This window comes from Bombus affinis, chromosome 2 (genome assembly GCF_024516045.1).
Source record: "Bombus affinis isolate iyBomAffi1 chromosome 2, iyBomAffi1.2, whole genome shotgun sequence".
Lineage (NCBI taxonomy): Eukaryota > Metazoa > Arthropoda > Insecta > Hymenoptera > Apidae > Bombus > Bombus affinis.
Genome location: NC_066345.1, coordinates 8,877,514 through 8,904,617, shown reverse-complemented (window position 1 = coordinate 8,904,617; position 27,104 = coordinate 8,877,514). Strand labels below are relative to the sequence as shown.

At 41.0% G+C, this 27,104-nt stretch overlaps 1 protein-coding gene across 5 annotated transcripts in view; it reads right to left on the bottom strand.

Annotated features, from left to right (window-relative positions):
* Positions 1-6,747: 6,747 nt before the first annotated feature.
* LOC126913876 (unconventional myosin-IXb) overlaps positions 6,748-27,104 on the bottom strand; it is a 90,598-nt gene continuing 70,241 nt past the window's right edge. For 4 of the 5 annotated variants that reach the window (XM_050717122.1, XM_050717121.1, XM_050717123.1 and 1 more), the window contains 16 exons: positions 19,480-19,836; positions 17,358-17,644; positions 14,498-14,669; positions 14,158-14,330; positions 13,924-14,083; positions 13,732-13,848; positions 13,236-13,471; positions 12,958-13,147; positions 11,587-11,864; positions 11,299-11,488; positions 10,837-11,008; positions 10,369-10,580; positions 9,522-9,784; positions 8,823-9,095; positions 8,637-8,736; positions 6,748-8,272 (listed from right to left, as the gene is read on the bottom strand). In XM_050717122.1, coding sequence (XP_050573079.1) covers positions 8,115-8,272; positions 8,637-8,736; positions 8,823-9,095; positions 9,522-9,784; positions 10,369-10,580; positions 10,837-11,008; positions 11,299-11,488; positions 11,587-11,864; positions 12,958-13,147; positions 13,236-13,471; positions 13,732-13,848; positions 13,924-14,083; positions 14,158-14,330; positions 14,498-14,669; positions 17,358-17,644; positions 19,480-19,836 — 3,338 coding nt within the window. In that variant the 3' untranslated portion in view covers positions 6,748-8,114. The remainder of the gene's footprint in view (positions 8,273-8,636; positions 8,737-8,822; positions 9,096-9,521; positions 9,785-10,368; positions 10,581-10,836; positions 11,009-11,298; positions 11,489-11,586; positions 11,865-12,957; positions 13,148-13,235; positions 13,472-13,731; positions 13,849-13,923; positions 14,084-14,157; positions 14,331-14,497; positions 14,670-17,357; positions 17,645-19,479; positions 19,837-27,104) is intronic. The other variant, XM_050717124.1, reaches the window with a different exon arrangement.

Sequence of the window (27,104 nt, the reverse complement as noted above, 5' to 3'; positions counted from 1 at the left end):
ATATTGTATCCTTGCGGTTTTTTCAGCCACTACCCAACCCATGGTTATCCTGACGTATCCTTGTTTCGCGATCGATCGATTCTTTCATGTTGCGCGATGGGCTCGATAAAATGTGTAGCGGCATATGCGTCTTAGGACGTTTCGATACGAAGATGCCTCACGTACATGTTTTGCCACAGAGGATTAACACTGTACGACGCACATAATGTAATAAACAAACTCTGGACAAAGCAATTTTGCTGCTACGTGTTACCTACAACCAGCGACAAGACAAACCTTCCGGTACCCTCCCCCCCCCTCGCCGACCAGTATAAATAGACGACCATGTTCTCCAGACATAGTCAATATCAGTATCGAGTCATCTAAATTCTGAGTCATCTCATCTAAGCCTAGCGAATCAGCATAACGATTAGTATCAGTACCGCAGTATCGCGCAATCTTATAGCAAATATCATCGAGCGAGCAACGCTTGCGATTAACTTTGTATTCTACATTTTAAAACATCTGTAAATATAGTTAACGAAATCGACCCGTCTCGTTATTAATGTAACCAACAACACGTCTCACCGTCCACCACAAATTTCTTTTTTATTTTATTTGGTAGAATTTTACAATCAATTCTAATTGATAGTTATAAGTAAATTATTCGGGCGTGGTACTATAACTTGGATAATAAGTGTCTATAGTATGTTTGATTCTAGTTGAATCTAATGTTTAAATCTAAAGGATAATATCTTTTTAGTCTGCGGATCCGATCCGTCGTGTCAATTAGTTGGGTAACTAATGGGTTTTGGTGGTTGTTAACTCTTATGTTATACCTGTTACTGAATTTGGATATTTCTTCTTTAACTGTGGGTATCTTAAGGTCACAATGTACTGTTTCGTTGGTAACATACCAAGATGCATCTATTAAGGATCTTAGAGTTTTTGATTGGAATCGTTGAAGAATTTCTATGTTGGAATTACTCGCTGTTCCCCATAGTTGGGATCCCATAAGTCCAAAGAAGTTTTAATATGGCTTTATATAGAATTATTTTACTCTGCACATTTAAGTTGGACCGTCTGCCAATGATACAATAGAATTTTTTTAATTTTGATTTCAGTTGTTTGGATTTATCTACGATGTGTCGTTTCCATGTCATTCTTCTGACTAGAATCATGCCCAGATATCTGACTGTATTCTTCTTTGGAATTGGAATATTATTTATGGTCACCTGTGTGCAGGATTCTTTTCGCAGTGTGAAGGTTATATGACTGGATTTATTTTCATTTATTTTGAAGTGCCATTTGTGGAACCACTTTTCCATAGAGTCGAGACCTCACTGGAGAGTTGAGGAGACAATTATCGGGTCTGAGTGGGATGCTAATAAAGCTGTATCATCAGCAAATGTCGCTGCGTTAATCTCTGTTAAAGTTGGTAAATCGGCAGTGTAGATGGTGAACAGCAGGGGTCCAAGGACACTTTCTTTTCTCTTTTTTGTGGAGTAAACCTTATAGGCACCACGTGCCCTCTGAGGGCGGCGGGTAGTGCCGGATTCGTACCGCTCCTCCGGTACCTCCTTCGGCGCACGCTGGATCCGCAATGCCCTTCTTCGCGGCAGAGTCAAGAGTTGATGGCATCCTCCTGTTTTCCTTCTTCGGTGGACAGCACGCCGTTCCTCCCATCCAGTGGGCCGCAAGTGCCCCGAGCGACTCGCAGAGGGGGTCGAGGCAGGACAGCCTCTAGCACGATGATCAGCTTCGCCACACCTATAGCATAGGTGTGACCGGTCCACCGTCGATACGCACGTCGTCCTGACGTGCCCTAGTTCCAGGCATTTAAAGCACTGCAAAGGCCATCGCTAATCATCTCAGCACCGATATCAACAGCCGTGGCAGCCCTCAACTCACGCACGAAATCCTTAGGTATGTCCGGGGTAGTGCAAATCAGCTTCCGTTTCTTGCCCCTGGACCGCCCAGATGCTATAGAGAAGTTCGACTTCAACGAGGTTATCGACTCCTTGTCGTCGGTCCTCGTGCGGGCCCTCCAGTATTCTTCTAAAGAAGATGGTCTGGCATCCGAGACCATAGAGGGAGCCACAAAGATACCCTCCTGCACGTCCGCCGATCTCAATAACCTCCTCGCCTCGCCAGAAACCGATCTGGGGGCCTGACGGCCCACCCCTAAATAGCTGTGGTCGTAAGATGACGGCGCAGCGGGACCCACTTGACTACCCACAACTGCGCCGGTACTGGGGTCTCCCTCATCTGCACCGTAAACTATATTCCTTTTACGTTCGCTATCCATATTATTTATTTATTTAAGTTTCACCGAAGTCGTCACCATCAGTTCCAGTCCTAGTGCCACTCACTCTTCCTCACTTTACCCCGGTGCAGGGTGACGGGGGGTCCCACGAGAAGGTGAGGTGAGTGGTCTTGGTAGGCATGGGCCCACCAATTTCTCCGAAATTCTCCGCACCGGATTGGCAAGCTGACAAGGGCCAAGGGCACTGATCAGCCGCCACTCGGCTATAGGAGAATATCAGATCCATAGGGATTTCCCAAGGCGTGGTCTTACGCCCTGGGATCCTATACCCGCCTCGTGCTCCCCGGGGTATGCCAGCTTCTATTGGACCGCCACAAATGACGTGAAAAGCTTATGCTTTTTAATCGCGATACACACATTTCTTAATTCTATGATTTTGGAACGTTTCATTAGGAATGAGACGTATCTATGAAATTCCAGAACTTTAAGATCTCTATAATTTTAGACATTTTGTGGGCTATAGACTTTCAAGACTTTAGGATTTTTTAATTCTAGCACGTCTACTGGAACTCTGCGGTTCTCGAACGCTGAAGTATCAGGACTCTACGATTCCAGAAAGCCAAAAGCTAACTTACCCCTCTGCATACCGCAAATCCTGCTGCATCTTAAAGCTACCGTTGCAACTCACCCTCTTTCAGATTTTTTTCATGGTACGGTTAATATTCGGCCGAATACTTTTACCTTATATCCGATGCTGACTTTTATGTATAATTCAACATCGTTGAAAATTCCGGAGTCAGATTTATTCGCAACTCAGTGCGACTGCCTCTAAATTCCATTAGCCTACGAACTGAAAGTGTTGCGTTATCGCTTCGCGTTTCGCTTTGTATATTTCACGAGGCACCGCGGGACTACAAAGGCGTAGCCACCCTCGAGAATTCATCATTTAACAGAGCCTATTTTGTTCATTATCCGACACCGGCTTCCGCTGCGGAAACCATTTATTTTCGACTCAGCCAGCGATCTCCATTCACGCGTAATTATGAATGTTGCGTTAATATTTCATCGCCTTTTTGTGGTACATGGGTGTTGAACCGAGTTCGTGAAAGATATATCGATCGCGAATTAAGGCAGATATCCAATGCCTGGTCCGCTGGTACATTTGGAAAAATACGTCTATTCGTTTCATCGAAATAACGAATTTAAAAAAAAAATGATTTTAAAGTATAGAAGCACTTCTATCGATTATATTTGCCACTGAAATTTGTACTCTTAAAAGATCGTAGCTTTACGATTATTTCTTTTCCCTTCTAAAACTCTAGGATTCTGAGATCTTAGAATCCCTATGGAATTCTACGATGTCTATGAAACTAGGTTCCCGAGACTCTAAGACTTCTGGACTTTTTTTTAGTATCGTAGGATTTTTATAGGTCTGTAAAATTCTTGGACTTTAGGACTCCAGAATTCTAGAATTTTTATAACATTAATTTCTTTGCAGTCTAGGTGAGTGGAGTATCTAAATACGAGGTGCGAGCAAACAGAAAAACTGAGTTTATCAGAGTTTTATTAATAAATCCATTTAAATTTCGCTTCAAAATAGTCTCTTCCGGCATTGAGATAGAGATCGGATCGGCACTGTTGCGATTTAACTCGTATGTCATTCACAATATGCAAACGCTGTCAGTTTCATTTTTAGAAATAGGAAGAGTTCGTGAAGCGCTAAATCTAAAAGCTAGTTGCTCCTGCTCATCGGATTTAGCGACTCCTCTCTATTTCCAAAAATGAGATCGAAGCTCTGCGCTTTAATTTGCCTCGCAGGCGCTAGACGCGGCCGAGAAAAATGGTCTCCAAAAATCTGAACCGATCTGATCGCTACATCGATGCAGGAAGATACTAATTTTAAGTGAACGAAAGCCAAATGTTGTCCATTGACCAATTGAATATGAGTCCATTTGAATCAAATCATCTCATTGATTAATTAATTTTATAAAATATTCGACAAGTTAAGACATCAATAAATATTTATAATTACAACCCGGTTTCGTTTTCATGGTATTGCTGTAAGATCCTTGAAACTTTAAACGTGCCGAGCTGTAGCGTTCAAAGCATAGTTCTAGGAGTGCAAACCATTTATCTGCAAATCTATCCGCTTTACGCCATTCTCTCGCGAAAGCGTCAAACAGGTCAATGCAACAGCGACGTTGGAGAAACGCAAAAGAGAGGAAATTTTGCTATTGAAGCATACCTGGCGCTCGAGCGACTCGTTTCTAGGACACGTCTGACACCGAAGAATTCCTATTCGCCAGTTTCTTTGCAGCGAGCATTCTTCCGCGGCAGCAGACGCGTTGGAAACGAGACACGGGCCTGCCCACTTCCTGCCGCGAGTGTCGCGCTAAACGTCGAAGGCACACCTCGCGAGAGAAAATTAAATCTGGAAAAAGAGGGTAACAGGCGTGATTCTGCCGTGGGGACGGACGTGCGCGCAAGTTTCTCTGGAATTGCAGAATTTCTTGAAGGAAAATGAGAGAAAATACGAAGTAGGACACTGGGTCTCGGTGACGGAATGCATTCTGAAGGATCTTTGTTAACTCTGATTGAATCAAGAACGTAGAACTGTAGTCACAATGGAAGAAGTTTGCTGATATCGAGCGTTAGAAGGAAATATTTCGTATGGCTTCTTTCTACTATTTCATCGTTTTATAAAATTTAAGAGCGATGAGTCGATCTTGAAACTTATTGAATGTTAGGACTTTATCGCTGAATCTTGTTGAAGAACGGCCCTTTGAAAGCAAAGTAGGTTTCTCGAGATGACTCGTCGTTGTTAACTGATTTGGGACGTGTATACCGAAATACAGATCAAATTATACAACTTGAACTAATCGCGATCGCGATGATTATGCCTTTTATTTAAACATAATTTGGATCAAAGGTTTTATCTCTGACGTCAAAATTGTATTCATCATAAATACAATAATATCCACATTTCTCTATGGATTCAGTTTTAGCCTTAATTAAATTTATTAATAAAAATACCTTGTATTATTATCAGTTATATTAGATACTAATTTTATCACCATAATTATACATAAACTAGCAGGTATCTAAACAATACCTTCCGGTATTATTGGTCGGGTAATTAACCAAATTCCTGTCCACAGACGATATGGATCAAACGGCGCAAATCTGGCCAAGCGAAAGCGAGTCGGCCGAGTTACATAAATTTCGTATACTCTCCCGTTGTAACAATGTTAATTAAAAGCTAATTAACACCGGATCGGTCGCACCGCGCCGCTTGTTAATGCGAACGCGAATCGCGCTATCCCTCGAAACTGCTTATTATTAAGTCCCATACATGACATCCTTTTACGACTGCAGCCACGCATGTTGTTCCACGTGCACTAATGGTCACGTGTATGCGTGAACTCCACGAACAAGTTGACAAGGTGATGCAATAAGTTTGTCTCTTTGACGTCTGATTTTCTACACAGGGGATCGAACATATCGTGCAGGAATCGCTACTGCGATCATTGAAGCGGAGGAATTTCAGATCACGAGTTGATAAGGGGAAAAATGCAAAGAATCGTAGATCGACGTTTGTAAATGTTCATGTAGGTGGAGAAATAACAGGATGAATAGTGAGAATTATAGATAAATGAACGTGGAAAAGTGTGTCAATAGAGCGAAAAGAAGAGGAAAGAGAAGGAGGAATTTCCTAATTGAAGGAAGCAATGCCTCTTATTTGAAGTAAAATAGCCGTATTAATTTAATTTCTTGGTAAAGGGAACTATTTCTAATGAACGAAACATACTTTATGTGTTTTCACTCTAGCGCGGAGGGGTGTTGAATTTTCACGGATGAAAGAAACTAAGGGCGAATAAGAAGAGAGGTCGTTATCATTTTCAAAAACGCTTATATTTTATTCAAAAATATCTCGACGCACTTATAGCTACCTATACGTATGCATCAGCTCTGGTATCTGTAAACTACGTAACATTCGGCATACATACTCGTATGTACATATTCTCGAAACGGTGAACTCGACAGAGTTTCCAGGCCGAACTCTCGCCTGTTCCTCTCAATGGACGCTTATCGTTTCTAACTGAACGAGTTTCGTATATCTACAAAGCGCGCTCTCACTCTGTCTCTCTTATCTACCTTTCCCGATTCAATGTTAGAACTTGTTGCCTGTTATGATTATCGCGATAATGATAGAGTAACTTGTTCGATTAAATCTATTCTTTAGACTTACTGTCGAGCTATCTTACGAAGTCGATCTCTTAATCATATAGTACATGTACAAATACACCGTAGAACGACCAAATCTCGTCTCCGAAGATGAATTTTCTTTTCATCCCTGACTCCACTAACATTTTACTTAAATTCCTGGAAACGAAATTTGGACGTTCTACAGTGGCTGCAGATTTCTTTCTAGAAATTGGCACTAAGAATTCAAAGACAGAATACTGTTGGTAAATATCCTCTAACCCCCCCTCCCTCCCAGCACTTATACTTTGACAATCTTATACCCCTATTAAGTTCTTGTTTAACACATCGTACCAACCATAATTCGAAAAAAGATTCAACGAGCTTGAAACATATTCGAAACTGATCATTCACACACCGTTACAACCATTACAAATTTCCTAAAATTCTCTTATCACTGTGTCTACGGTCGATCGTGCTAGTTATCATCGCTTGATCCGAATTAACGCGCGACATACACGTAAAATCTACTCATATACGGAAGATCGCGAGACTCAACGGCATTTAACGGCTAACATGCTTACTAATTCGAAAACGCGAGTCGGCTTGAGTGTACTTATCTACATGGAAGACGAACGTGGCTCGTGGAGGGTAGCTGCCACCCACGCGGAAGGAGCGAGGAAGACGAGACGCGTTTCGAGCGAACGATAAGCACCGATGTACTGACTTCCGCGTGAAACTCTCGCTCGACGGTCGGCGTAATTAATTAAAGGACAAACTTCACTGTCCTAGCCGCGCTTCTAATTCTAATCTTATCGGTGTTCCCTTGCCGCTCGAACGATGCCAGTGTCACGAACTTTTCTGCTAATTTTCATTCCTTTCACTTTTCCTGTAACGCTGGTTTATCGATAATAGTACCAATTTCATACGAATTTCATCCTAAAACACAAATTTTTTATAATTTTTATGATTGACAAAGTTTTCATTTGTCATATAGCACTTCAAAATATCATTATTCGTATTATAACAATAAAAATCTGGAAAAAATTGCTGCTTTGTGTTCCAGAATTAACATGACAATTACTTTCACATCTCCAGTAGGTAAAATGTAGAACGATATACATGGGAAGAGGACAGTTTTCATAGTATAAACGAGGAGAGAAAAAAATTCGCACAGAATAACTGTGTGAAGCTAATTGGAAGTTTAAATTGCATTCGGAAATCCAATCGGATAATAACGTTTCCGCGAGAATCTCTCGCGTTTGTTTTTCATCGGCAGGTTGTTTTTGTCTGAAGAAAATGGCTCGCGAATAGGGCATCAAGAGATGTGGAAAAAGGATATATGTCAAGGAAGATGGAATATCAGCATAATGACGGATTATACTACTGGAACGAATATAACAAAGGAAAGAAAATGGAATCGCGGAGTTTCGACTCTATTCGAGTCGTCCTTTTAAATAAGAAACAGCTATTCATGTACTATTATGTTCCTACATTTCCATTTTTCCCTATAGATTTCTCTGTCAAAGTTTGAATAAAGATTTCAATTTTTATTTTATAAACCAAGGTTCCCTGATAGTAAATTCGATGAAATTTTTAGCGGAATTAGAGTTAAACTCACGGCATCGTACGAGCGACGAAAACGCCACGGAAATAAATAACGCGTTCAGATGTTAATATTACATGGCTTCAGCTCCATGAACTGATAGGGCACGTGTAGCGTGGTGTTGTTATGTTCCACCAGTAGGTGACCTCGCCTGGGAGACGCACCCACGACCAGAACCGTTTCACCCTTCAGGAGGACCACCTCCCCTTCACCCTCTTCTGAAAGAACAATAACTCCACCCGTATTTGGAAAGCAAAACCAAATGCGTAGTACGACGAATCCAGGGAAGAATCATTCTAGAATAAATCGAACCACTCTGCACGAATAGAATTAGAACTTGAATCTTTCATCTACTAACACAACTTAAACAAATTCTCTAAATTTCTCATAGGGCATTGTATTTCTTTGAATCAGTATCAGCGATCAATATATAAATATTCTCTAATACAAAATTCGACAAAAAGACGAAGTTATACTTTTTCAAATCAATAATACACAAATACTTCCTAACACAAAATTCAACGATGCTTAAATTCCCAAGTTTAATAAGATCGATATTTATTAGAGCAACCACCTCCTTACCTGGGAAGGGCATCTTCATGATTCTAGTCTGCGGATAGCCCAACTTTGTGTTTCCAGTCACGGTGTACGATCTGCTGGGCGGTACCGGAGGTGGTCGTTCCTGCAACAAAGTTCCATTTCGTTTCACGACCTAAAGTCACGGCCTTGGAACAGAGGTCTCCATAAAAACATGCCAGCTCTGCTTACCAAGTCCAATCCGAATAAGGTACACGTTTGCTGGATCATTTTCTGGTCTGCGCACTTCTCCGATGGATCAGGAGGTGGCGTGCCAGCGATTGGCTGAGGCCTAGGTCTTGTTCCGGTTCCGGTACCCGTTGCAGTGGTAACGTTCCTTTGAACGGTTCCAGTGTTAGCAGATGTGGGTTGTTGAGGCTTTTTCTGACCGATACCAGATGTTACACCTATAGTGGTTTTCCTCAAAGGCCACCTTCTCCGCACCCGCCAACCTCTCCACGTGGACTGAAAATAGGTAAAGAGATAATTTAGCGTTTCTTAATTAGCAACTCTTTTTTTTAATGTAAGGTGGAAGACTTTTGATTAGGTAAGTTATATTTCTCCTTGTGTCAAAAGTATTTGTCCTAAAATTATTTCTCTCAATAATTATTCCTATATCTTTAAATGCAAGAAAATTAAAAAACGATATTTTGCAAGTAAAAGATTGCAAATGATTCTTATTTATTGTTGTGATAATTCCAGATGGAATACCTCGATTGGAAAGCATTTAAAAAGTGGAAATGGATCAAATACTTTAAGAAACTTTGAGGATATTAAACAGCATACTTCTTTTAAATGAACAAAGAACACTAAACAAGAAATAGCGAAAAGGATTTTATTAAAATTTCGTTGGTAATTAAAAGATAAGGGCGCCGCGAAAAATCCCATTACCTGTATCACGGTGGCGGCTTTCCTGCGTGTTTCCGAGCGTAGATTCTCGAGCTGTTGCCTAATGCCCTCGCTGAGGAAGATGTGCCTCTTGCCAAGCGCCCAGCTGGTACTCGCGCCGAATTTGCTCTTCAGTTGCTGTGCGTTCTGCAAAATGAGCTTCGTATCCTCCACCGCTTGCTCCTCGGCACGACGCAGTTGCTTGAACGGCGCGATCAGCCTGTACCTCGCATTGAACGCCTTGAAACGCATCCGATGCGGATATCCTGCAATTTTTTCGAGCCGACGCCCTCTTCTCAACTAAATGTTTAAAAGAATAATCCTAACAATCAAATAATGAACTATTCTCCTTTCAATAGTACATTTTGGATAAGAATTAGAATCGTTCGATTGAAAGATTTATATTACGTCTTCGCCGCCTGATATTTTTATCGTCAAAAATTATTATATAATGTACTACACAAAACACATTGTTTCAGTCATACAGCTACTACAATTTTACATTGTTTACACGATCAACTCTGATGATACAACACTAGATTGATTGATTAAAAATAAACAAATGTTAACGTCGTGTTGAACGATCGAAAATTGATTTAAACATATGAAATTTGGTTGAAAATTGATTTAAACGTATGAAAAATTAACTAATTTTTATTATACATACTACATACACATTTCTAAATTTGAAAAATTAAGAAACACTCAACTCCTACGACTTCCAAAATTCTACTATTTTCAGGGAGGAACCATTGACAGGGACAAGATCAAACGCCACAGGCGATAACAGGCAAAGAGATCTACCGCGCGCGTATGTAAATTCCCTGTCGTAGATAGTTTCAAGACGTACCGCCGGCCATTAGATTCACCGTCTCGAGAACCTGAAGGGATCGTATCTGACGCATAGTCACGCCTCTGTCTAAGTGAAGAGGCGTCTCGGTACCGTTGCTCCTAATGCACCTGACAAAGTGGGGCCTCGCGTGGACCAAAGTCCTCAGGAGATTATCCAGCCTCGTGTGGAAGTCCTGCGTTAACGTAGAGATCGGCTCGTCTCCGTTCAATCTGAAAGGAAATTATCAACGATCGCTCTTGCACCTCGTAAAAATTCTTTCGACCAAAAATTTCGAATCACATTTTAATTGTATCTACATAGAATCTCTTGCCAAATTTTATTACTAATTTAAATACCTTTTTAGAAAAAAAGATTGTCTAAGATGATAGAATTTTAAGCTGATTTTCTTGATTTTTAATTCTTAAATTTTATGGAACGAGTGGCGATTCCAAATTTTTGGCTGTGCGACCAGGGTCTTTTTCTTACAGGTCGGTGTGAGATGTGGGCGATATCCTGAAGCTGACACCCCTGGGCACTGTATCGCTCGCGTAGAGAGCTTTCAGTTCGCTGCCAAACAGATGGGTCGCGAAACCAAAGCTACACGTGTGCTTGTAGAATACGGCTACCAGATCGTCGGGAACCACGTCCTTATTGGTATCTTTATAGAAAAATTCCGTATTTTATGGTGTACCATTGTGAATAGGGTTTTGAGGGGAAAGCCTTTTTATTCTTTGGTTTCCAATATCGAACTACGTTTGATGTTTGGACTCAGAATTAAATTCAATAAAGATTTCAATACTTTGTTTCATATAAAAGATAAAACTTGGTAAACACTATAAAACGAACTTCACACGAAAAAAATATAAAGAAACATTGTTGATTTAAATAAGGCGTAAGGATAAGTATAAGAACATATATGTACATTAAAAAATATTATCGTCCACATACCCAGAAAATCGGAGGCATCGTAAGTAACTCTGCCAGCGAAATGCTGGATCCCAAATGACCTGCAATCTACGGTCCTAGGTTCGAACAACCGTGGATTCTGTTTGTGCTGAACCTTCACTTTCGCCACGTAGCTCTCAGCAGTACCACGAATCGAGCATTCGACATCCAACATACTCAACAGACCGGTTCTCTACGAAACAAGTCGGAAAATCCTCGTACTGCATGCATCTCGATCGTTTGAACAAATCCCAGATTTGAATGAATTATCGAAACTTCTTAAACGCTCACCAGAGAAGAGATGAGATCGATACATGGCACGTTATCGACGTAGTCGACTTCCACGTCGCATCGAATGCCTTCATCGCGGCAGCTCTCGATCGAGCTCTTAAATATATGCGTGTTGTAGAAATGTTGCATGGTTTCCGCGCATAAATTGATGCACAGATGCTCCAGTTGACTTGGTTTTGGATCCTCGAACCCGAACATGTCCAGGATTCCGATGAAGCCATCCGTCGCGTGTCGTACCGCGTTGTTCAGCGCGGTCATGCTTCTGGAACCGGTACCACCTGCACGTGACACGAGAGATTGCGACTAATAGAGAAAAGAATAAATTTGGAAGTAATGAAACCTATAAGGGTGGCAATAGGTACGTTTTAGTTAACCAGTTAACTGTTGCAACCTCTTTGGTAAGTATGTACCTAAAATGTATCGCACTGTTTACGCTATATACAGTTTCTTCATAATAATTATTTATATTCTTTTATTTGTTCGTTTTTGTTTCGTCTTGGCTTCCAAATATTCAAAGCATCTTAAATTAAGTCTTCACTAAAATTGTAATTTAAACAGCAAATTGTAACTACTTTTTACGCATGACGAGTGTACTCGCCATAACACATAATATTGCCATTTCTTCATGACGAGTATATTCGTCAAAAACAGCTAACTGGTTTTGTAGTACGTGTTATTTCATATAGCATGCCTTGGCTAACCCCGATGCCTTATAATATCAAATCATATTCGAGATACAAACTGGTTCCGATGCAATAAGGATAAGATTATATTTGCAACAAAGTTGTGTTTCAGCGCTAATTTAAACTTTAGTTCCTTAATATTAATCCTTACCAAAGATTAATAGGTACAAATTATTATCATTCAACATAATTTTATAGCAGTGAAGTGAGATAAGGCTCACAGTTAAGTTACTAAAAAAAATTGTAAGGCAAGGGGTTAATTTTCCTTAAATAAGTTGCAATTGGGACGAAATTTTATTTCACATTCCTTAAATAAATTCACTTATTCGTTCAATCTGATAATTTTAATTGTGTCCACCATACCGCTCATAATTATTCGAACAATTTCAGATAAACATTTAAAATTTAAACATTTTAAAACATTAAATTTAAAACACGTACGACTTTTTACCAATAATACGATCAAACCAAAATCTATTAATCCGACAGAGGGTCGTATGTGTTAACAACAGTAAAGAACCAAATGACTTTTAATTAGCTTTTATACCATAAAGGAAATACAATAAAAAAAGATTCGAATAATTATAAGAAAATGATTGAATTGTATGTATACTCTATATGTTATTGATAGAATTATTGGTCATTTTCAAGTGACCTATTGTACCACAAATTCTATACTTTCACCTACCTGCAGAACTGCCAATAGTGGATGCATGTTGACTGGTCACTTCAGCTTGATTATGAACAGATTCATTCGAGTCCGACGAAAGTGTACCAAGGGTGGAACCTAGCCTCTTCAGGCTGTTGGCTCTCCTGACGATCGTAGCGACGGTACGGCAATACAGAGCTTTGGCCAGCGAGTCCCTGGTCATGTTAGACTGCATAAACAAACACCCTTCAACATGGTTCCGCTCCGACCGATCGGCGGCGTTACAGCACAGATTGCACGGAATGAGTTAACAGTACCATATTTGCGTCGCAGACCGATTTCACCAGCTGGCCACGGGCATTGTGCGTCCTCGAAGTGAGTCCTCTAAGCAGTGCTGGTGGTGGCACGCCTAGAAGAGCCGCGACAGAGGCTAATTCGTTCTCTCCGATGACACCGACCTCGACTCCCGGTCGATCCGTGAAACCAACGTTGCCCAGGATCAACACTGCCGCCAATACTCGCACTACATCTAAGAAGGGTATACCTAACACACCTATAAATAATATTGTATGATAATTGAACTTGGAATATTTGGAAAAAGTTTTTCTCGAATATTATTAAGAAACATAATCTTCACGATTAAATTGAGTGGTAATAGCTATCCAGATATTATTATACCTGTGCACTTCATGATATATTGACTAAAATTTGGAATATGAAATATTGAAAATTAAAGAAGTTAGAGGAAATTTATTGTAGATTCTATTAAATAATTATGTACTATCTAGAAATATAGCTAGGCGATTATTATACCTAAACAAGCCTTCCACGCTTGGAACCTAATGGCATCTTCAGCTTCGTCCTGCCTAGTGTCTCCATGCTGTAGATACCTCAGATTCTTTAGATTGTAACCCTCCAAATTAAGTTTGACTAACGAATAAAGCAAAAACTAAATAAATATTCCAATGATCAAACATCCTATCGTATCAAAACCCAATTCTCTACCTCGTTCCTCGTGCGACAAGCCGGCTAACATTTGGTAAAATATGTGGTAATTCTTCTCGTCCGGTAGTGGCCTGATGACTCGCGTTTGGTCCAGGAAATAGCAGTGTATCTTCGTTCTGTACAAGGCACCGTCCGTAACCTGGACCTCTATAAAGTGACCCTAGAGGAACAACCCCCATAATCAATTCTACCCTTTGCCACAGGGAAAAGGAAAAAGAATGAACTGTCACGTACTATCCTAGAACTCTCCGAGTTGGTGGCGGTCTTTGCAGATCCCAGAGACCTAAGAACTGTGAAGGCCGCTGCCAAGTGTTTGAAGGCGTCCGTTTCTGGACCACCTCCAGCCACGTCGAACAATTGCCTAAGTAACAACATAGAAGCGTACGTCTTCCCGGAACCACTGGTCCCTAAACAGCAACAATTAACATATAACTCGCAGAATCGTCGTAAAATAAATCAAATGATACATATATAGAAGATAGATCTAAAAGTAAAAGAGATAGTAAATATAACAAGCTATATAGGTATTAAATAAATTAAAAAGATTTGTGGATGAAAAATGTCGGCTGCTTACCGGAAAGAATGATGGCCTGGGGGTATCCGGTTTCCGATTGCTGTCGCACGGCCTCCTGAACGACTTTGTTCAGTTGGGGCGCCAAAGGTACGGCCCTGGTGCTCGTTAAGGTCAATGGATTCCTGACGTCCGTATATGGATTGATACAGACCAGTATGGGGCCCACGTTCGTCTGAAACGCGTTTCGATTATCTACTCGTCCGATTGTCGGTTCGTCCACAAAGCGTCTTGACACGCGGCGATCGCGGTACAGCCCTCGTCAGAGACGATGCGAAATGAGACTACTTTTTCCTTCACTGTCCAGCCGTGTTGCTTTTTGCATTGTTATTGCGTATCGGACGCGTGGGTTATGGATGCCTAGATGCCGCATGCTTTGCAACCAGCCATCAAGCAAGATTAATCGCAGCTCGATCTTGCTGAGCCTGATTATACCAAGCTGATACTAGGGGCATCTATCTTGTCTTTGTTATTACGTAGCACTGATCACCGCGAAATTATTCCACATAGAAAAAATTTGAAATTAAATTATCAACAGGGGAGAGGGGAGGGGGGAGATAAGTCACTCACTGGAAGAAGCCTTTCTACGATCCATTAAAAATTGTTTAGATCGAGCATGTTCATGCATTTATTGGATATTTTGTTGCGCGAAAATATTTAATGTTCATAAGATATAATATCTGTCGTATTATCGTGTTACGATACTTAATCGGCGAAACAAATCTCCACTGAAATTGCATAAAAATTGGAATTTGCACAAGCATCTCTGGTCTACTAGTAACGATCTACTTTTCGTCACAAAAGAGAAAGAATACATCCTTGAACTACGTCTTTTCTAGAGATCTTTGTCGAGCGAACCTGAACAAGATTCACGAGTTGATATTTCAGTATGCATCGCGGTTTATTTGAATAGCATTCTGGAAGAGGGTTGGAAGGACGCCTGGAAGTGTGGACACTCGAAAATTGGGACATCTCGGGTTGGAAAACGAAGTGGATGAGAAGATAGGTCGATAGCGCAGTCTGATGCAACAATGTACGAGCGGCGAGGCTTTGGCGGGTCTCGATTCCTATTAGAAGCCCATCTAGAGAAAGCAACGCCACGCAGGATGAACAAAAAGATGAAAAACGCCCGAAAGCCGAGTGGGGAGAGAGAAAACCGGTCCCACGTCAGGCCCCGTGGCCTCTGATGTTCGCCTCGATTCCCTTGTGCTGCGAGCTTTCGAGCAGCTAGCTCGTACAGTCGAGCTTAGATTCCTTTTGAAATTCAAACCGGTGTTAACACACGTGTTTTACATCATTCCTTGTTGATTCTGATTTTTCTGTCTACAGCGATTGGCGACTGTATTTGCATACTCTTTTACCATAAGAATCTTTCATGAATACATTATGTGTACTATATGCACCATTTTGAAATTTCACATTAATATTGTAATGAGACGTGACTATAGTGATTATGTCGACAAAGTTTGAAATAATATCGAAAATGTATACATAGAAGATATCTGTCGCAAGCATAGACTTCGCAGAGCTTATTAAAGCATTTAATTAATACAATATTTAATGGAGTCACGTTTAGCCTTATTATACGATAACGTTATTCGTGCCTCGTTACAGTGCTAATGAAATTGCAAAGTGTATCGTTAACACAGCTAATTTATACACAAAAATATTCAAATCCTCTGACAATTTACTGCCTGTATATGTGTACCTATGGTTTCATCGCGCAATATACAGTTCACAAATAAACAAATACGAATGTAAATAAATTCCAAAGATAAACAAGTCCTCCAATGTAAACAACCGATGCAAAAAAATGATCAAAAACGATGAAAAGAAAAGTGTAAATAAACAAGCACGGAATGCAAACACGTGGAGAATGTAATCAAACGATTGGATAATGAGAAAGGAATAATTAATCAGGTGGCGGATTTCCGTAAGAAAATGACGAGCGCGTTCGTTTGCAAAAAGTAATTGCGACAGAAGCTACAGGGACCGGAAACGGAGCCGTTTTTGCGTCCATCAGAGCAGCTCGGTGCAATCAAACCGCGCGATATCTGTCCACGGTCAACGAGACCATCGACAGACTTTTTCACCCGAGGCGTTCCCTTTCTTTCGCCTCAGTTTCCCCTCGTTTCAACGACCTATTGAGAAACTCCCGATTTCTCCTTCGAGCACACGGCTATCTCTGAAGGGGATACTCGGTCGAGACCTCGTTAAATTCGACAACCCTATAGTACATTGGGCCGCCCGAGCAACGATAATCGATAAACCAGTAAAGGGAGGAACAAAGCTCCTTTCGAGGATTTAAGAGTTAGATTAATTGATCTTCGCGGTATTCCAAGTATGAAAACTTCTCGAGCGTTTTCACGATTTTACGAACGTTCCAGATGTTAAATGGTACGGTACAATATCTTCGCTAACGGGGCATTCATCTCAATTAGAAGCGGCGCGAACTTATCGTGTCCTGTCGTCGCTATCGAGGCCGAGAGTGATTGATGCACCGGCCGATTCAATTGGCAAAGGGCAAAGAATGTGCGGCTCGATTAGGTGAAATTTGTGCCGATTATCGGAATGTCAGATTACGGGATACCGACATAGAAGTCGAAACGAACGCGCCGATATCATTGTGCTATTATAAAAAAAAAAAAGAAACTTGAACTATCCCAATATCTACGTTTTTCAACATGTAAAATTCCTCGATTCTACCATTAGTCTGACTTTAAATAAAAGAAAGTAAGTTAAATAAGTAATTAAAGTATAAAATTCATTTTCGGGTTATATATTATTCTACATTTGGGCTACAATTATTTTTAATTCCAGATAGCCATCGAATGAAAAAAATAGAGGAGAAAGAAACACTCACGTGGTACTGTTTGGCACAGAATCGAGCCTGTAGACACTTGAGCACCGCATCCTCCGTCAGTGGTCCAGGTAGATGAATGAGGTCGTCCAAGGCCGTGGAGGTCGCAGGCCCTGACGAAGCCGCGGTACCTTTCGGAAGACATCGGTGCTGACCCTGATTGCTCTTCGCGTTTTTCACGTCGGCGATAATGCTCGAGATCGGTGGCGAGCGTAGACAGCCCAACGCCGTCACGCACGACACTATACCGTCGTCAGAAATCCTATTGTGCCGCTTTGGTGGATCCAAATCTGTTCACAAACGCGAAATCCTCTTATTAATAACTTTTCCTATTGGTAGAAATTAAACGTAACAGGTTACTCGTGTATTTATTTAACAAAAGCTAGTGTAACTTTAAGTTATATAATCGCCAAAATTGTGAAATATTTTACGATATCAGTGAAAAATGAAGGCAATTGCTTTGTGAAGTAGTCGAATGATGAATCAGCGTTATAAATTTCTCGAGAACGAAGTAGATATTTGGTGCGTGATGTCTGTGTGTGCTGCACGAGGCGTGAAGAGGTTAGTATATCAGAGAATTTTGGTATATCAGACAGCAGAGTCGGAGAAAAAAGATGAAACGTTATAGAATACTAAGTTTAAATGTTACAACGCATTACCGAACATTTTCCAGATTTCTTCCTTGGAGAAAATACGAGAAAAATAGGTCTGAATGGCAGCGACCGAGGAGCGTTCGAAGCGTGTTCAAACGAATCGCGGCTAACTGTACCCGCGTGCAATTTCGCCAGGCGGGGCTCGATTAACCGGAAGGGATCCGAGATCAGATGCAGCATAGCGAGCCACGTGAACTGCTTTAGTCGACGCGCAAACATTTTTATTCTTCTCGGCTGGAAATCGCGCGAAAAGGGGTCGCGTCCAAATAAATCGCAACCTTTCGCGCTGCGATATTTTTTAATATTTTTGTTTTTGTCCATCAACCCGAAACGGATAAAAAAAAAGAGTGGGAAAAAGGAGGTGGGGTGGAGATTTAAAAAACAGTAGACACAACCTGGACCAAAATCCAGGGACCAGAGGAATGGTAAATAAATCATAAAACGCTCGACGAATCGTTGGGGAAATGGCAGCTCTGTAAACAGACGCGTTTACTGTTCCGATGATTTCGCGGGTAGAGCTTCGAACTCTGGTTATTTAAAATATCATCCAACCTTCGCCAATCCAGGGGGTGAAAAGGCTGCACTCGCCTGCGCTCTAACGTATCGCGAATTAACGTAATGACGATATTACGCGCCGTTTAAATATTAACGAGCTCGGAACGAACTCGATGGATGTTCACATGAACGATCCACTGTGGACAGTTACAATTTACATATATAGCATGATCCGTTTTAATTCGCAATAATCGCCAGAACTCGTCGCTTGATTATAGCCTTATCCGACAGAGTTACGTAAATTTCATCGTAGAATGAGTGATCATGATGGAACACTAGATAATGTAACGAACGCTTGATGGATAAAAATATAGATGAACCGTAGTTTTCGCTGTTTGATCAACTCGGTAATAAAGACATCGGATTGAAACGAGAATCTGGCTCGAAAGTAATAAAATTACCTGTCGATATTACTATGATATAACATTCACACTTATCCTAAAATTTTAAAGCTACGATATTTCCTATTTTTCAATATTTTTCCTAAACCACAAATTTTAAACTCGTCTTAGATCCTATCAAAAATTTCTCATCTGCGCTGTCATCGTATATCGCCTAATAATAATATTCCTCGACTTGTCTACAATATTATAATCTTCAAACTGATCTTAAATTCCGAAAAATTCCATGCTCATTACCATTTTAAAGTGTCATAAAACTATATAAAAATCCTGAACCAAGTCCAATAACTGTCCTGTACTAGGATTGCCAAACGTAATTTTAAAACTTGCAAAAACACGCACATTCACATCCAATATCAACATCACCAGATTCAACCTGTTCTCTGTAAACCAGAATCACCCAGTTGCACGCATTTCCTAGCGAATCCCCAGTACGGTAGTAATGCAGCGTCCTGCATCGACCATACATCGAGATTCGCCAGGACGCGTGCACAGCGTGCACCGCAGCATACTGACCGGATATTAAATTATTAGCCGCGGTCGAGTTGTGGCTGAGCGTGTTCGCGCCGGCGTGATTGACGTGCGGATGGACGATCGCGGACGCCGTCAGCGTGTGCCCCGAAGGATGACCGAGGCCGTGGGGCAGTGTGCCGGAAAGCGGTAGCGTGGTCCTCGGTGGAACAGCGGGCGCCGGGGACGACGGAACGCCGCCTTTTTCCGGGCTCTTTGACAGGGGCGCCGATGCACCACTGTTCGGCCCTGAATTGTTCGGCGGCTGGTTCACGTGCAGCCGGTTCCTCAGGGTCACCAGTTCCGTGCTCAAGCTCCTCAGACGTTGCTGGAGATGCACCGCTTCGTTCGACGACGAGGCATCTGCAACACAACGGATTACGTTAGATCTGTGCATGTTTTGTAATTTCGATTTTGGAAGTTTCAGAATCGATGGAAGTTTCTTAGAAAAAAAACGCTGGGAAGTGTTTTAGAGGAAATTTTGTCTGCACTATACGGAAAAATCTTGATTATTAGGAGAATGATTAATAAAACGATTCGGTAGAAACGATAAGAACGATTGGATGGAAATGTTAATTGATAAGAATTGTTACATTTTTAATCGGATGTCCCAATTTAATTTGCTCCTGTTTAATACCGATGTCGATAAGAGAGTTTATTATAAATGACATTCTCAAATATAAAAACAAGATTATTCGAACAGTATGTGTCATAATTATTCGGTCTTTAAAATCAATCAAATTTCATTTCAATTTCGAAGCTTCGTGAAACATTTACATCCTTCTATTTATTGAAACCAGAATAAGGCCAAAGCATATGATAACCAACCACGTTGAGTCGTTAATTTTTATCTAAACCCATGAAGATACGCACGAACGTTATTTCATACAACATCCGCAAATACGAAAGAGTTAATATATTCACGGGAACGAAAACAATCGAAATCAAAATTCATAGGGGTGGCAAATCACCTGCGAGAACCAAATTTTCAAGGGTCCAAAGAACATTTACCCAATCGAAAAGCTCGTCGATAGGCTGGCAAAAATCGTTGGGAGTCGGGGATGTTTGTTATGCGCGCTGGGTGGTTGGCAAACGAGGGTGCGCTCTCTCTGGCGCCGATAAAAGGGTTATTGCACGTTTCGCGAGCGCCATGGCAAACAGCGGCTCGCAAATTCGAGGCCGAGCCTCGTTTTCTAAATGAATTATTTCTATACGTGAAATGGCCGAGAGAGGACCTGGCCTCTACTTTTCGCCCCGCGTTTCCGCTTGAATTTTCCACCGTGTCCACATTATAGGCAATTTAGCCGGCCGCTAAAGGTGCAACGAACGAGCCCGTTTCGTTAATAGCCCAACCCTATGGAAAATGTACTTAGCGCGCGAACACGCTACCCAGTGTGTCCACGTGAATATTTCACGTGAAAATTGTATGCGTCACGTAATCGGGTCGATCCTGAAAAATTCCTCGCCACTCGTTCCCATGTCATTAGCCATTGATCGTGCCCCATGGAATTATTCATTTAGCTTCATAATAGCGCCACATGATAATATTCTGCGAGCTCGTTAATGTACAGTATGGATCGATATGCGTGGAACGATGGGTTGGCTGATTCCTCGCGGAAGAATGAATGGGAGACCATCTACAGTGTTTCCCCCTTTCATTAGGATGAAGTGATTCAAAGGAGTAGAATTTTTGGTTTCTTCTTTTTTACTAATTAATGATCTTCGTTGATAGATCTCTATTGATTTTCCCCGTCGTATGAAACTAGTAGACAATATTATGATAAAACCAGCCGTTCGTGTTATTCAGATATGCATGCCATAAGCGAAGGACTTCGTTTAACAAAAATTATTCATAGTCGATTGTTGAATGTTCAAATAATGACAGATTTTGCTACTAAAGTAGCAACAAACAAATTAAGTAGCTTTGAAGCTGGAACGTTAAAAATTTCTTACACAAATTTCTATCTTAACGACGTAAAAATGTCCAATAAATAAGAATTTGAAAAATTTTTGAAATTGATATAAAATTAGATGCCCGATTTGCCAAACAAGCATTAATTAAGAAACCGAATTCTTATGATTTAAAATTATAAATAGCTCGTAAATTTCCTAGAGCAAGACAAATTTGAATTACAAACAACTCTTCTTCTTCTTCTCCTTATCTATAGCTTAAGCTGTCCCTAATGGTTGGAACGTCTGAGAGACAAACTACCAGCTAATTCTAATCACCCGATTCTCCGAACTCATCGATCAGACTCGTTATCGCGGTATTCGCGTTACAGAAAATCGAGGAATCGCCAACGTGGAACACTAAAAGGCTCTTTTCAACGGATACCAGTTCGACTGGTTTCACGAATATGGGACACGAGCGCCTGGTTCCGTAGTTTACGCAGCACACAGATACGCTGTCGATTTGTCATAGCGAGCGAACGTGTTCGTTTTCTAAATGTTCCGATTAGAAACCAGTATATCCCGTCCCGCGGAGAAACGCCGTCTAACCTCCCCCGAAAGCCGATGGAAAATTCAGATAACAGCCTGTTCCTTCGTTGAAAAGAACCGCCTGAACTATAATCGAGCTTATGTCTGCTCGAAGTGAGCTCGAAAGTGTCTAACGACAAATGTCTGGCATCTTAAGAATTTAATTCCTTAGAGAAATAGAACTATGGGGAGATTAGCGGATAACTGCAAGAGGAAGTTTGCTGACAGCTGCTTTACTTTTTTCCTTTGGTGTATTAAGGTGAAAAATACACTTCAAAGAACACCTGTTCTCTCATCTATGTAATTATTACAGCCAACCTGCTAGGCTGACTTTTTTATCCGGTTTATACCTCGGCCAACGATCATTTGGCTCGTGTAACGTTTTCGTGATTAGTACAAAAAAGCAAAAAGATAAAGATCTTCTGAATATACACGAAGCAAGTAAGAACGCATATGACTTGATAGCAATTAATACACCAATACTATACCTATACATAATTCTATTCACATTGTATCACAGAATTGTACATGTACACCGCAATCGTGAAAATAAGTAAAAATAAAGCTTGGATGGTTGAAAAGACAATTTTAATAACCTGAAATCTGCCACATCTTCCCATATTAGAAAATATTATGTGAGAAAGACTTCGTTATACTACTCCAAAATCGAATGCAAAGTCCACCTGAAATTAGGTCTTCGACCAACGTTCACTCGACACGCTACCGATCAGCTGGCAGGAAAAGAGTGAGAGGAGTGGATATTTCTTTATTTCATCAGCCTTTGATGCGTTCTGTGAAAGACAGCTGTCGATCGAATGTCAGAAGGTCATAGAGAAACGACACACCTGTCAACGGACCTGATTGCACGCTCGTGACAGATTCTCGATCTCGAGGTCTCGCTTCAACATCTCCGCTATTGTGTCTTAGATTAACGGTACCCAGTGGACGGCTGTCTGCAAACAGAGTCGCGTTCGCGCCGGGAATACCGAGATCCTCGCGAGTTATTCACGAGAAGAGGAAGCAATCCCGCGAGAAAGGAAGCAGAGAAGACAGAAAGCAAGCGTGCCAGACAGACACAACGTTGCTCGTCTCTCTTGGAAAAGTAGGAAAAAGAAGTAAAACCACGAGGTGCCATTCTCTCTTTTCGCAAAACTCGCAACGACGCCGCCTAAACAGGCTGGAAGGAACAACCGTCCATTTCTTCTTTTTTTCTCTTTCTCTCTCTCTCCTCTCTCTCTCTCTCTCTCTATTTTCTTTCTTGTCATTTTGTTTTCCTTTTTTCTCTTTTTTTTTTCTATGTCTCTGCGAGAAACATTATGCGAGGGAAAAAGTTCTTGGTTTCCAGCGGGAATAAAGCGACGCGTCGAACGTCAGGCCAAGAAAGTGTGACTTTCGACGAGTCACCAGCTTCGAGGAAGTAATCACCCCCTTTCGAACTATGGCACACGAGAAACTAGGATTTACGAGCGGCCACGTGAAAATCACCACCATAGTGCTCGTACACTTGGCTTTTCGCTCACTCCGGCCTCTGACTCATTCAGAGGATTCAGGGGTTTGGCCATTTTCATTCATCTTTGCTTGCGACGCAGGTCGGGACTCGTTCGACCCTCTTTTTTCTCCGTTTAGCCGGGAAGCTTTTTGATGCCCGTTAAAGAACGCCTTTTATCAAACTTACGAATGGAAAATACACGTATTTCTACATTAATCTCTACCTGCTATTTTACTTACTGTGTACTACAAATCCTGAAAATTCTTATTTTCACTAAAATATATTCTTGTCTTTTATCAAACTTACAAATGGAAAATACACGTATTTCTACATTAATCTCTGCCTGCTATTTTTATGTGTACTACAAATCCTGAAAATTCTTATTTTCACTAAAATACATTCTTGTAATATTATAGAATCATGAAGAAAAAAAAAGGTAGAAATTTGAATATTCATGGTTCTGGCATAAAGGTGTCAATATATACGTTGTTATTTTTATCTGGAATCTAGTATATGAAAAAAGTTGACAATTTATTCGAGCTAGAATTGCTAGTGGCTACAGCGTTCTTCGTGTCTGGAAATGCCGATTATCGAGCAGACACTGTCATCGAATACCGATACTATCGCATGTCTGAGAATCGGAGACGCGAGACCTCCATGTAAATAATGCAACGCGCGTACCGATCCGCGAGCCGCCGTTAAATAACTTATTTCCAAGTCTGCGAGCCTGTTACGCAACTAATCTCGTATCCGGAAGTTGGTTGTCACAGGCGCCAATGGAACCGGTCGCATAAAGCGAAACAACAGACGTTGGATCAAAGAGAGAAACTGTCTCCATAAACGAATTATGGCAGACCAGAAAGTCCGTGATTCAAAGGAAGAGATCAAAAAGACAAAGATCCAAAAGAAAATCCGAGGAGGTCCAAGGAAACTAACGAGACGGATGGAGTAAAAAATGAACTGCGGCTAAAACAGCGAAGAGAAGGAAAATAGCTGAAAGGAGGGTAAAGAGCGGAAAATATAGTAAAGGCGAAAGAAATCGAGCCAAAGCAAGAGAAGAACAAAGAACACGAGAATCAAAGAAAAATATAGATCTACTAAAAAACAGATGGAATCAAAGCGAGGAAGAAATTAGAAAAAAGTCGGAGAAGCGAAAAGTAGCGGCAAAGAGAAAGAGTAAATATCAAAGAAACTGAGAGAACGAGAGGAAAGCTAAGGAGAAAGGGGAGCGGGGAACGAGTAAAAGAAGGGTAACTAACGCGGAAAAAAGGAGATAACCAAAGACAAACAAAAGCGAAAAGAGAAGTTCAGTGGAGAAGAGAACAGGAAGTAGTCGGAAGACCAAAAAGACGGGTCGTCGAGTGGAGTAGGGGTAGAGAGAAGTTCTAACAGCATGAACAGAGAAGGTGAAGAAGAGTTTGCAGGATGGCGGGACATGGATCGTATATCACAATGAGGTAAAAGTTTAGTGGGCCGTTTTGCGAGCTAAATGCATCGCGATCCATGAAACTCGACTGCACAGGGAGCACTTTCAGTCGCTTTCGTCGATCGAAAACGATACTAGAACGATCTTGATTCCCGTAGGGTGCATTGTGTGTACGCTCTCGGCCAAAATGTATTTTAAAACGGCGCAAAAGCTTGGTTGGGAAAAAAAGTGCATTTTTTTACATTCGACTCGATACTTGACAGGGATAGCATGATACCAATCGACGGAAATTCGTCGATGACCGATCGAGATGCCGCACGAAATTAATCCCTTTTAGACGGCAGTCGATTGGCCAGCCGATCGTGACCCAAGCTTTCGTGAAAAATTTACGCGAATTCCCGAAATACCGCTCTCGAAAACACCGGTCAATTCAACGAGGAAACGATAGTACTTGGATGAGCTGGCTTTTAACACTATCAAATACTTTATCGGCACACGATGTTTTATATTTTTGTAGTAGAGCTACAGCCAAATAAAATAATACTTCGATAAACAAGATTCTATGAACATCCAACACTTCCTGCAACATCCAGCAGCCATGGGTTAATGCAACTGTTTCCTCGATCGAAACATGTAATAAAAGCCAGACAGGAAACAGAACAGACGATTCGACAAGAGAATGATGGAAATTCGATAAACTAGCTCTTAACACTATGAACTATTTTATCGACGCACAATCTTTTATATATTTCCGTAGCGAATCGAAAAGCTAATAAAACAATTCTTCCATAATAAACAATATCCCGTAACCATCTAACACTTCCTATACGATCATTCGAATAACCATACCTAATATAACTTTTCCCAGAGTCAAAGCGTCGAACAAAAGGCGGGCAAGAGACAGGTCAAATCGACGAGGATGCATCGTATCGATGATTAATTATCCTCGCCACTTTCCACAGATCGTTCTAAATGTCGGGGACGCCTTTCGATTGGAAGACGTGGATTGTATATGAAAGAGAGAAGAGACAAACGAAAAGGGCCTGGCAGGTATACACCGGACGAGAAGCAGGTCCTACTGCGGCGGAATTAAAGCGAACAGGTACCTTCGGGGCTGAATGCTCGTTCGGAGAAAACAGGTTCTTTTTCGTCTTCTTCTTCTCACGGCCGTCTACACCCTCTTCGCGTTAACTCACCGCACGACGACGAGTCATCTACCAACGATGAAGAACAGCGGAGCGAAACGAAGGGAAAGAACGCGCGGCGCCGTCTTTTATCCGCGACTAGGGACACGTTATGTATATGATCGGGACCAACTACTCGTTTATCGCGTCTTATTTAAATTCAAACTACATTCGCGCCATGAAATCGATCCTTTTATGCGCGCCTTGCCACGTGATATACGTATATTTCTAGTATTCTTAATAAATAAAAATTTAGGGGATGAAAAATATGAAGAAATATTAGATACATAGTATCGTACACGTAGCATCGCTATTGATTGACAAATGATTCGTCAACTGTGTAATTCGGATGATAAAAATTAGTTATAAATTTAATTATTATAAAATGATCTATAGAAGATATGCAGAGAAAAATTGATGATTTGTAAACTTTAATTTTTTTCTCCTGGATTATTTGAAGATTATATTCATCAAGAAATAAAATAAATTACGAAAGAAGTGTGTGAAAATTTGGCTAATATTATTTTTCATAAGTGAACGCGTCGCCTATGATAAAGATCGATAAGAGCTCAGAATTAAAACTTTCAAACTACGAAGTAAAATTCAAAGTGTACAGCTGTTTCATGCTCCGTATAGTTATACGTTATACGATAGTAGGTTAAAATGTTTCGATATTCGATAATACCGAGAAGACATAATCTGTTTCAACTCGAGTAATCACGAAATCTTGGTAAGGCGAGTATTCGAGAAATTCAGAACGAAGGGCGAAGAAACGAAAAGTGCGAAGAAAAAGAGAATGGAAACAGCGAAGACTATCTTAAACACAGCTGTTCGACGCGACCGGTCAGATAAGAGGGAAGACGAATCGATTGAACGGGATACCTCGCATTCCTCCATGGAGAAACCGCTTCATTCCTTCAAACGCGAGTCAAATATAATTCAATCATCGAATCGAGGCACGTTCCTTCTTTCCCCGTTGCATAAGACGAAGCTTTTATATTTTCATACACGAACTCTTATATTGTTTTCTAATTTGGCGAATTTTTAACAATTT